The 12,243-nt window shown below is 45.4% G+C and overlaps 1 protein-coding gene across 1 annotated transcript in view; it reads left to right on the forward strand.

Moving 5' to 3' along the window:
• LOC119431864 (ATP-binding cassette sub-family C member 2) overlaps nt 1-12,243 on the forward strand; it is a 191,937-nt gene that overhangs the window by 145,240 nt on the left and 34,454 nt on the right. Inside the window, exon 14 of the mRNA XM_049658085.1 lies at nt 4,427-4,618. Within this exon, the coding sequence (XP_049514042.1) occupies nt 4,427-4,618 (192 nt within the window). The remainder of the gene's footprint in view (nt 1-4,426; nt 4,619-12,243) is intronic.

Raw genomic sequence — 12,243 nt, forward strand, 5'->3', positions numbered from 1 at the left:
TTGTAACGCTTGTTTCGTGCAAATAAAAGACTTAGTTTACGAAAACATCGCATCTGAAGGGTCCGAATGCCTTTATGGGAATTCAAATCTCCCGGCACTCCAACCAGGGAAAGGTGACGTTGTATACGCCATCAACGGCCTTGGCTGCCGCCAGTGAGTAAAATGGCATCCGATAGACGGCGATACGATGCGCTGCTGCAGCTGCTTTTGGTCAAGCGGCATGGACCGTTCGGGCATCCCATGGCATCGCTCCTTTATTATTGCGATATCAATTATATGGACACTCCAAGCGGATTTCCGCCGTCGGCGTCGGCGTGAGGTTCCCTATAAAGTCCAAGGGTGATATCTGCCGCGGGGCCACATAGGATCATCCTATATTTATGTCCACTGTGGCATGAAGGCCTCTCCCTGCCACCTGCAATTACCCCTGTCTTGCGCTAGCTGATTCCAACATGCGTCTGCAAATTTCCTAACTTCATCACCCCACCTAGTTTTCTGCCGTCCTCGACTGCGCTTCCCTTCTCTTGGTATCCATTCTGTAACCGAAATGATCCGCCAGTTATCCATTCAACTCATTACATGGCCTGCCCAGCTCCATTTCATCCGCTTAATGTCAAATAGAATATCGGATATCCCCGTTTGTTCTCTGATCCACACCGCTATCTTCCTGTCTCTTAACGTTAGTCATCATATTTTTCGTTCGATCGCTCTTTGTTCGGTCCTTAACTTGTTCTCGAGATTCTTTCGTAACCTCCAAGTTTCTGCCCGATATGTTAGCACCGGTAGAATGCAATGATTGTACACTTTTTTTTCAACGAGAGTGGTAACCTCCCAGTCAGGATTTGGTAATGCCTGCCGTATGCACTCCATCCCAATTTTATTCTTCTGTAAATTTCTTTCTCATGATCAGGGTCCCCTGTGAGTAATTGACTTAGATAAACGTACTCCCTTACAGACTCTAGAGGCTGACTGTCGATTCTGAATTCTTTTTCCCTTGCCAGGCTATTGAACATTATCTTTGTCTTCTGCTTATTCATCTTCAACCTCACTCTTACATTTTCTCGGCTAAGGTCCTCAATCATTTGTTGTTATTCGTCCCCATTGTTGCTGAATAGTGTCACGTAGTAGTGACGGTAAAGAAAACAGTCGTAAAACTGTGTATGACGAAACCGGTTGTTTATTGGGCGAACCTGTGCCCACAAAAGCAAGCTACACTCAAAGCACAACGATAGCAGCGAACACAGTCGGCGATCGTCGAAAATCTGATCAGCGGCGAAACGCGTCGGCTTTTATTATACCTGAGTCATCGAAGGTTCCAGATTAATCTCTGATGCCCGCGGGTCTTCCAGAAAATCTAGACAATTCGCGTCGGTCATACAATAAGATAACATAAGCGTCCGTGAAAACAGGCAACGAAAAGAAGCATCGATTAACGTTCTAGAAACTTCCGATACAGGCGCGTCCTGCGCCGAGCGATAACGTTTAACATTTGTTAGCCGGTGGAAAGCGGCCACCGGTGAAAGATAAACATGCATACGTGTCAACAGGATAATGTCATCTGCAAACTCAAAGTTGCTGAGATATTCGACGTTTATCCTCAGTCCTAAGCCTTCCCAGTGTAAGAGCTTGAATACTTCTAAGCATGCAGTGAATAGCATTGGGGAGATTCTGTATCCTTGCCTGACCCTTTCTTGATAGGTGACTTTCTACTTTTCGTGTGGAGAACCAAGATGGCCGTGGAATCCTTGTAGATATTTCTCAAGATTTTCACGTATGCATCCTTTACTCCTTGATTACGCAATGCCTCTATGACTGATGGTATCTCTACTGATTCAAATGCATTTTCATAATCTATGAAAGCCATATAGAGAGCTTGATTGTATTCCGCAGATTTCTCGATTACATGATTTATGACATGGATGGGATCCATCGTAGAATATCCCTTTCTGAAGCCAGCCTGTTCTCTTGGTTGGCTGAAGTCAAGTGTTGCCCTGATTCTAGTGCGAATTCTCTTGGGCGCCCATAATGAGCTGTGAAAGGGAACTACGTCAAAAAATGTTGACACACAGATCCCGCAGCAACTGCCAGAGCAGGTTAACAATGGAGGAAAGAAACTAGAAAAGGTCCTGACGTCACATTTTTCAAGCGGAAAGTGCAGCCACGTTGGTGTGCCATCTCCCTTTGCCCCTCCAATCAGCTCACCGGAGCAGATAAGCGAGCTGTGAACTTGCATTGCTACGAACCGCCGGAAGTGTATGCTGCTGACGCGCAGTCACACAAAACCTACGAGACTTCTATAACAGTTTCAGTGAGGCAGACGCGCTCCTCACAGACTCACAGGCCCCAAACACAACTTTGAAACTTCACACCACACACCAAAGTCGGCTTGTCTCGCAATCAAAATGTGCTACGAAAAAGACACTGGCGGAGAAATCTTATCTCACTTTTCAGAAGAGTAGAGCAACAGCGAGAGCTTTAGGGGCGCGGTTGCAATGGCAACGCTTATGTTTGGGGTACCAGTCCCAGTGCTCCTTTGCGAAAAACAGCATGTGACTTCTGCCACACTTTCTCGAACACGTCCGTGTTGGGCGGGGCCTCTCCTACACTTTCATTCCTCCATGAGGTGAACCCATTAGCCCCGAGAACGACCTACAGGGGCGCTGCGAGCGCCGCTCGCGTGACGTCAGGGCACGAACTCGCGCTTGTAGTCTGCTGCCGTTCGGGCGCTTTCTGCAGTGTTTCCGTTTGTTCGCTGTCATTCCCTGTGCTTGTATACGTATGACGGTCATCTCAAATAGATTTTTATGACGTCATCATTCGCGCAAACTTATTCAAAGAGCTTATTTCCTAGACGACAATTTATTTCTCAAGGGCAACGCTGCAGTGCCAGCCGAAGGAGCTCGACCAGACAATTGCGTGTTTTTCATGCGCGGATTTAGATTTTGCAGATTGAGGGACTAATAAAAGAAGCATAAATAGCACGTGACTAATAAAAGCAAAAGCGCATAAACATAGCACATAAGAATCCAGTTAGGGTACCATATCTGCAGTGGTGCAACGAGCAATTAACTATGTCTGCTACATATCACTGCTACATTTACCTTGATGTTAACCCATTAAAACGTGTTTGCTTAGGACGAGTAGCTCATGGTATAATATCCATTTTTTCATTTCTTCACAGAAACGATCGGTAGTAACACGAGGACCTGACACTGCAGTTTAGATTCAACCAGCACCACTTATTCCTTTAACTGCTTCTCAAAATTAGTTAGACCGTTCTTCACTGGTTAACTTCAAGTGGCGGTAATTTGAAGTAAAACTAATTGATGCTTACAGCCATTTGCAGAATACGCAAAGGAATGTACCAATATTTATTCACTGTTCCGTGCTACACGTTCAACTCAATTGTGCAATTTCCTGCTGCTTGTTTCTTGAGGAACATGCATCACGAGTCTGACGAACTGACACAGGCTGCTCAGCCCAAATTTTTTAGGGAAATATGCCTTTTGGACCGTATGGCTGCAGCTAGAAAGAAGCCGAAGTCTTATTCGTTAGCAGTATGAGGCTTATTGAATCTATCATTATTCCCCTGTGGAGGTAAAAAATCACGTGAATTCATTTGAGGCTTGTGGTGTCTTCTTTATGAGGCGGGTATGTGATGTTCTCTTCTATGTACTCACGAAGCGAATAGTTCTCAGTTTATTGTAGTTAAACAACTCAGGATCGAGACATGGTGAGGCAGAAGGCGCTTGAATTTCCCTCTTCAGCGCAGCCTAAGCTGCGCTGTATAGCCTCGAGTATACCTTAGGCATTGGAATTGGCGCTTAAAGAACTGCTTCTTGCTTACAATTTGAAGTTGTAGTGAACTGATGGGTTTAGGGAATAATGCGTGCCTCGCCATAACAACAGTCGGTAGATTTAGTTGCGTAAGGACTGTGCCATGATGTCGATAAAGGCAACTGAGGGTTACCATAAAACGTTTTCTCGCGTGCAATTGATTGGCTCAATCTTAAGCGCGAAACTGTTCTTTCAGGTGATTGCTGTTATGGTATTTATGAACTATATACATACTATACGTGACGCGCCCTCGTGTTAACAGCCATGAACAATGAGTTTTCTGGGTGCCTGTTTCAGAGAACGGTGAAAGTATTAGCGAACGTTTTCATGCAAAATGCGCGCCTAACTCTTCCTTTACGCAATAATAAAGTAGCCATATTTGACTAGAACAAGTCACCATAGTAATAAGAATCATCATAAAAGATCCGCTGGGCAGTTTCCTTCTAACACGGATTCATAATTTTGACATCAAATATCAGTACCAAGATTTTTCTTCCTTGTAAAATGCAATGTCTCCCATAGCTAAGCACTAAGCGTATGTTAGGTGTTAGGAAATGCATCTAAAAATAATCAACTGCATGTCCCGCAGGAATATCCTGATGTCGCAAAACTAGGCCAGCTGGTTCGAAGAGAAGCCTCCGCCGAAGGGAAGACGGCCGTGCATCCTGAATGGCCCACTGAAGGTCGTATCGAGTTCCAGGACTTCTGTGCTTCATACCAACCATCCAAACTGGATGACTGCCTTAGTCACATCACGTTAACCGTCCTACCGCGCGAAAAGGTAACCACTAAGGCTGTTTCCAAGGTCTTGCTTTTGCTCAGAACTGAGCGAGTGCTCGCGGCTAGGTCCCTGCTTCTCGAGGGCCTCACGTTAACACTCTCAGCCTCAGCACGACAAAGCGCTTAGCTTTTTTCTGCCATCGTGTTTTCCAAACAACGCGTTCTCGATGTACAAGCGACTGTCCAGGCAACAGCGCGTTGCCGCGTGTTTCCGCAGGCGCAGGTATACGTGCTACATAGGACGACGCTGCCTCAACGCTGCAGCAGTGGCTCTTTGGATACGACGATGAGCAACACGAGAACAAGGTGAGAGCTGGAGCCAACGTTTCGACAAGTAGACTTCTCTTCTTCAAGGAGACATATGCTCTTGAAGAAGGCAAGCCCACTTGTCGAAACGTTGGCTCCTGGTCTCACCTTGTTCTCGTGTTGCTCATCGTCTTGAATTTCCATCTCCCTAATTCCCCGTGTTCTCCCTCTTTGGAGATGAGTACTTTCTCACCACTTAGGATGACGCTGCCGCACTCTCGCGTGACGCCGAAGTAAATAAAAAAATCAAAGCCCCTTCCTTAAAGAAAGATGGTTGAATACGAAGCTTTCGCCATGCAAACTGAATCAAAGTCGGAAGCCAACAACCACGAAACGAACCCAAGAAATGCTGAGCGACCAGATGCGATAGCATATGTGATTTGATTTCCTTTTTAGGAATGTATTTCTTGAACGTTGATGTTGGATGAAGACACATTTCGTTAAGTGGCTTAGCCTTTATTTTAGATCACGTAGTGGTTGATTACACGCACACACTCACACTTTCACGGACTGCATGCCGTTGCCCATACAAGTGATCGGCCTTACGGGCACGATCGCGCTCGCGCTTACGTTGGTGTACGGCAATCTCTTGTACTACCGTGTGCTGCACCCACGACCTACCCATGGTGACGGCCGGGAATGCATTGCGTAACGTGCGTAATGGAATTCAGATATATACAGTTCGTCTGGGTAGCGTGGCATTGCAATTCCCCTTGTTCTGATCAGTACAACTGCGAATGTAAACTCTAGTGTTCTACGATAGGTATGTTGTGCGCCGTTGTTCTATTGTGTGCTCAGATGCACAGATGGTTCCACTGTGTAAGCTGGCTTTCCTTGAGTGCGTTTTCGGCGCTCACGGCCGAATCAGTGAGACATAAAGGACTTCGCTTGAATAAATGAAAGGCGACGATTTGGATAGGCGTTTCGTTCACGCAGTACATCACCCAAGATTAAGGGAATGCGCGGTATTTATGGCATGTCGTGAGATTTTATTGCTATTGGAATTATATTGACACTCCAAGCAAAGTTTCGTCGCGATCGTCGCTGTTGGCGTCAGCGTCGCCATGGGGCTCCATAGAGTAAAGAGCGAACACTACAGTAAAGAGCCCGGCTGCCAGCGCGCCAAGTGACTGGTGAAACTGTTAATCATATCTTCCGAGGGTTTTTGCGCGTCGTTTACCTCTGTTACAGTTTCCGTTTTGATATTTAAGCTTTTGATTCTAGGTTAACATCGGGCGTTGAAAAATACTGAACTGCGTCTTCTTATGTGAAACGCAAGCATTTTGATATTTCTTTTAATTATGCAGTATTCACAACCGTATTATACTCGCACCTTTTTACTGGACGAATGCCAAGCTTCTGAGGGAACCTATTCAAACAGGGATAATTTAGGTGGTGCAGAGAGCAGAGTAGAAAATTGTTTCGACAACAGCTGTGTGGCTGTTTTTACTATAATTTATGTTCCTTTTCTTGTCACTTTTCTGAGTTGCCCACGGTATACAGCAGTAATTTCATTCACAAAAATATTTTTGTTTCCGTGTTTACGTTCAACATTGTGCAGAAGAAAGTACAGGGCTCGCACGCTAAATAAACAGCATTACATTACACTAGAGCTACACGAAAGTAGTTTCTGGGAAGGGATGTGAAGAGAAATAGAATGCACATGCGCCCTGCGCTCCACTTGTCTAAACAATTATCCATGAAAGACACACGAAAGTAGTTATGCTCAACGGCTAGACGCTTTGTAAAGGAAAAGAAAAAGCCACCTACGCTGTGCTTGGTATTCGTCGACGACATCAGTCTTGATCAAGTTTGCAGAGAAACCCTAAGAAATCGTGGTGAATACATAGCAGTGCGACAATACTAAGCTTGCACAGTTGATTAAGAGCGTTATTTTACGGAACAACAACGTGAAATTAATTTTCCACGAGGTATAAACACCGCGTAAAAATAAAACATTGCGGCAGAGCTCATCTCACGATGGCTGTCGATGGCAAGGCGATTAACATTCCAGTAATGCAGCGACACAGTTAATTTCTGAAGCGAACCTTATTTAACATCTGTTGTCGTTGTGATAATCCGGTATCCGGTCATGTTTCTGTGATACTCGCTTGCTATGGTCGCCCATGAGCATTGTGGCATGACGACGACTGTGTCACGCCGACGCACAGACAACTATAGCTTGACGAAGACCGAATGACATCGATGGAATGACAAAGGCAGTATGACGACAACGGCATGACAACTGTGAGATGACCATTCTTAAATAATAGTGGTATAACGACGAAATCGTCATGACGCCGACATGAAGATAATTGGGACGATGGCGAAGGACAAAGGCGATAGCGTGACGAAGATGGTAAGACGAATGACGAAGCTGGAATGATGGTGATGGCATGACTACGCCATCATAGCGACAACGATGTTGACAACGGATGTATGATAGCGACTGTCTGAGGATGGCACAATGATGACAATGGTGTGACAACTGAGCCATTATCACGATTGAAGGACGACAGCATAGTCACAATAGGATCGTGAAGCACGGATGGTGTCGATGGATCGAAGAGGGAGGCATGACGACGTTGGATTGACGACCATGGTATGATGTTATTGAAGAGATGACGATGGTAAAACGAAAACGGGGCGATTACATAACAGTTGATGACAAAGGAGTATGGCGGGAGTTCGAATCGTCCTCTAGTCCACAACATCTTCAGGCAGAGAGTGGCGCCTGACACAGGACATGACATGACATGACAAGAACTTTATTTCAGTCCGGAGGAACTAAGATCTAGGCGAGCCGAAGGCTCCCCCAGATTAAGTCGGTGGCTCCGCCCACGATGGGACCGGGAGACCAAGTCCCGTCGCGATGTCGTGGGCCCTCTGGACAGCCTGGTGTTGGATTTGAAGATTACTGCTCTTGAGGGATTCCTCCCATTGCTCTTTCGTGATGGGTGGAGAGGCGTTAAGGGCTGGGCACAACCAGCAAAAAAAAAAATTATTGCCAAGAGCTAGTGGGGCTATGTCAATCCAGGTAAAACCAAATTAGGAAGGCCCTCTAAGCTTCAACAAAGTCACTCCCCCACCAGAACAGGAATTGGCCTCCCTGGTGCAGTTTTTGGCCACTACCTCCCTCATGACTCCTACAATTAACCCATGGCCCCCAGTCCCCAGCGGCTGCGGAGCACCTCATCAAGGCGGCAGTCAGACATGCGACGCTGCAGAGGGTGTTAAGGATCTCTGGGTCCGGACAGGCCGCCACTGGGAGCTGAACCTGGCGATGCTCAACACGCGCACCCTATCGAGTGATGCTAGCTTATCAGGGCTATTTGAACAATTATCAGGTATTGCCTGGTATATTATTGGCCTTAGTGAGGTTAGAAGAACTTGTGAGGCTTATACAGTGCTGACTAACGGCCACGTCCTCTGTTACACAGGTCTTCCTTGTAAGAGAGAATTCGGGGTAGGTTTTCTAGTCCATAAAGAGATAGCTGGCATCCTTGATTAATTCTAGAGCATTAACGAGAGGGTAGCAGTCGTCATAATAAAGCTTAATAGGAGGTATATAATGAAAGTAGTACAAGCCTACGCCCCAACCTCCAGTCACGATGGTGATGAAATAGAGCAGTTTTATGAAGATGTTGAATTAGCAATGAGAAAGGTGAAAACTCAGTAAACTGTAGTCTAGGGCGACTTCAATGCAAAAGTGGGGAATAAGCAGGCTGGTGAGCAAGCAATTGGCAACTACGGCATCGATTCTAGGAACGCTAAAGGAGAGATGTTGGTAGAATTCGCGGTAAGGAATAGGCTCCGAATAATGAATACCTTCCGCAGGAAGCGCAGCAACAGGAAGTGGACCTGGAAAAGCCCTAATGGAGAAACAAGGCATGAAAAAGATTTCATACTCTCTGCCGATCCCAGCATAGTGCAGCATGTAGAAGTGTTAAGAAGGGTAAAGTGCAGTGACCATAGATTTGTGATGCCAAGGATTTCTCTCAATTTGAAGAGAGAAAGAATAAAATTAGTCAAGAAGAAACAGGCCAACCTAGACGCAGTAAGGGTAAAAGCAGACCAATTCAGGCTGGTGCTCGCAAACAAATATGCAGCTTTAGAACAGGAAGATGAGAACCACATAGTGGTAATGAATGTAACCGAACAAGGCTGATCTCAGAAGCAGCAATTGAAATGGGAGGTAAGGCACCAAGGCAACCAGTAGATAAGCTCTTCCAAGGAACAAAATACCTAATAAAGAAATGGCAAAACATGAAATTGCTAACTCGAGAGGTCAGGTAGAATTCGCTAAACAGTCGAAACTGATAAATAAGACGAAAGTAAGGGATATTCGAAATTATGACGTGGGAAAGATTGAGGAAGCCGTAAAATATGGACGCAGCATTAAATCAGTAAAAACAAATCTTGGCATAGGACAAGGCAAGATGTATGCACTGAAATATAAGCATGGTAATATCATAAGAAATTTCTATGACATAGTAAAAGCAGCGGGAGAATTCTTTACTGACCTGTACAGTTCTCAGAGCAGACAAACTGCTTTCATTCGAAGACATGATGAACAGGATACAGAAGCTCTTTCTGTGACTAGTGATGAAGTTATAAGGGCCTTGCAAGACCAGAAGGGCCAGGGGAAAAGCTGCTGGAGAAGATGGAATAACAGTAGATTTATTCAAAGATGGAGGATATATCAGGCTTGAAAAGCTTGCGACCCTTTATACGCAATGCCTCACGACTTCAAGTGTACCAGAGTGCTGGAAGAGCCCCAACATTATACTCATTCATAAAAAGGGACACCTTAAAGAATTGAAGGATTATAGACCCATTAGCTTGCTTTCAGTATTGTGTAATATATTCACCAAGATAATTTCCAGTAGAATCAGGGAAACACTTCACTTCAGCCAACCAAGAGAACAGGCTGGCTTCAGGATAGGATAATCTACGATGGATCACATGCATGTCATCAATCAGGTAATAGAGAAATCTGCGGAGTACAGTCAGCTTCTCTATATATGGCTTTGATAGATTATGAAAAAGCATTTGATTCATTAGGAATACCAGCAGTCATAGAGGCATTGCGTAATCAAGGAGTACAGGAGGCATACGTGAATATCATGCCAAATATCTACAAAGATTGCACAGCGACCTTGGTTCTCCACAAGAAAAGTGGAAAGTTACCTATCATGAAAGGGGTCAGGGAAGGAGACACAATCTCTCCAATGCTCTTCACTGCATGCTTAGAAGAAGTATTTTAGCTCTTAGACTGGGAACGCTTAGGAGTGAAGATCAAAGGTGAATATCTCGGCAGCCTTCGGTTTCCAGATGACATTATCCTATTGAGCCACAACGGAGAGACAGCAAATGATTGAGGACCTTAACCGAGAAAGTGTAAGATTGGGGTTGAAGATTAATATGCAGAAGACAAACATAATGTTCTATAGCCTGGCAAGGGAACAAGAATTGAAGATCGCCAGTCAGCCTCTAGAGTCTGTAAAGGATGACCTTTATCTAGGTCAATTAATCATAGGGAAGCCTGATCATGAGAAAGAAATTTACAGAAGAATAAGATTAGGTTGGGGTGCATACGGGAGGCATTGCAAAATCCTGACGGGGAGCTTACCATTATCGTTGAAAATAAAAGTGTACAGTCATTACATTCTACTGGTGTTGACATATGGGGAAGAAACTTGAAGGTTAACAAAGAAGCTCGAGAACAAGTGAAGACCCAGAAAGAGCGATAGAACGAAATGTGTTAGGCCTAACGTTAAGAGACCGGAAGAGAGTGGTGTGGATCAGTGAGCAAACGGGGATAGCCGGTATTCCAGTTGACATCAAGAGAAAAAAATGGAGCTGGGCAGGCCAAGTAATGCGAAAGATGGATAACCGGTCGACCATTAGAGTTACAGAATGGATGCCCAGAGAAGGGAAGCGCAGTCGAGGACGTCTGAAAACTAGGTGGGGTGATGAAGTTAGGAAATCTGCAGGCGCAAGTTCGAATCAGCTAGCGCAAGACAGGGGTAATTGGAGATCACAGGGGAGGCCTTCGTTCTGCGGTGAACATAAGTATAGGCTGATGATGATGATGATGACGCTTTGAATGACGATGACGGAAAGACCACGACGGCATCACGACGAACGTATGACAACGAATGCATGATGATGACTGTATGAAGACGAGGTTATGGCAACCGTATAAGGACAACTGAATTCCGAGTGCATGAAGACAATGGCGTGACAATGAGTGTATCCCGAATGCTGTACTACAAACGATGGCCCAACAACATTTTTGTCACGGAGCCGGCATGATATGATTAGGGTGATTAAGCTGGAGCGATGACTATTGCATGACCCCGATGGCATGACGGCCAACGAGCTGACGCGATGGCCTGATGAAGAAGGAATGACGTTAATTAGATGACGATGCGGCTTAACGATAACGCCGTGATGAGAATGAGATTTAGATTCTTTAATAATGACGACACCGTGTTGACGACAACATGATAACAATGAGACGACGACGACTATATGGCGACGATGGCTTGCCGGCGACAGTATGACGGGAATCAGAGGACGCAGCTGGAATGACGTAGGTGGCCTGACCATGACTACGAGGGTAGGTCAACGGATGTATAATAGTGACGTTCTGACGATGACGCAATGACGACCACCGCATAGCAACGTGCGCATATTCACGATTCAATGACTACAGCATTATTAGTATAGAATTATCAAAAAATGACGTTGATGGATGGCGGTATGAGGATAATAAGATGACGTTACTGAAGTGCTGACAATGGTAAAATGGCATCGTGACGACGACGGCTGGATGACAGTGGTATGATGACGAATGTTGGGCGACGACGGTACGACGACATTCGGTTGTCGAAGTTAGACTGACAACGGTTAATCGACCTCGACGGCATCAGGGCGATGGTATAGGACCACGAATGAGCGACGATGACTGAATGACGAAGACGCAACGACGACTATACGATTACAACACTATGAGGGCAATGAAACAAGCATGTAAGGTAAGTGGCGTGACAACGATGGCATGAGGAGAGTGGGATGACGTGGCTAGAGTCGTGACGATGGCACTACCACGAAAGCAATACGACAATGGTCTGAAAACGGATGCCTGAAAGCGACTGACGGATGACGACGGCCTGGAAATGGTGACATAATCACGATTGATTGACGACAGTTGGATTTTAGTAGGATGACGAAGAAACATAGACGTTCGCGGAACGACGAAGGTGTTGTAGCGACGAAGGCTTGACGACAATGGTATGACGGTGACTGTGTAAC

Source organism: Dermacentor silvarum, chromosome 10 (genome assembly GCF_013339745.2).
Source record: "Dermacentor silvarum isolate Dsil-2018 chromosome 10, BIME_Dsil_1.4, whole genome shotgun sequence".
Lineage (NCBI taxonomy): Eukaryota > Metazoa > Arthropoda > Arachnida > Ixodida > Ixodidae > Dermacentor > Dermacentor silvarum.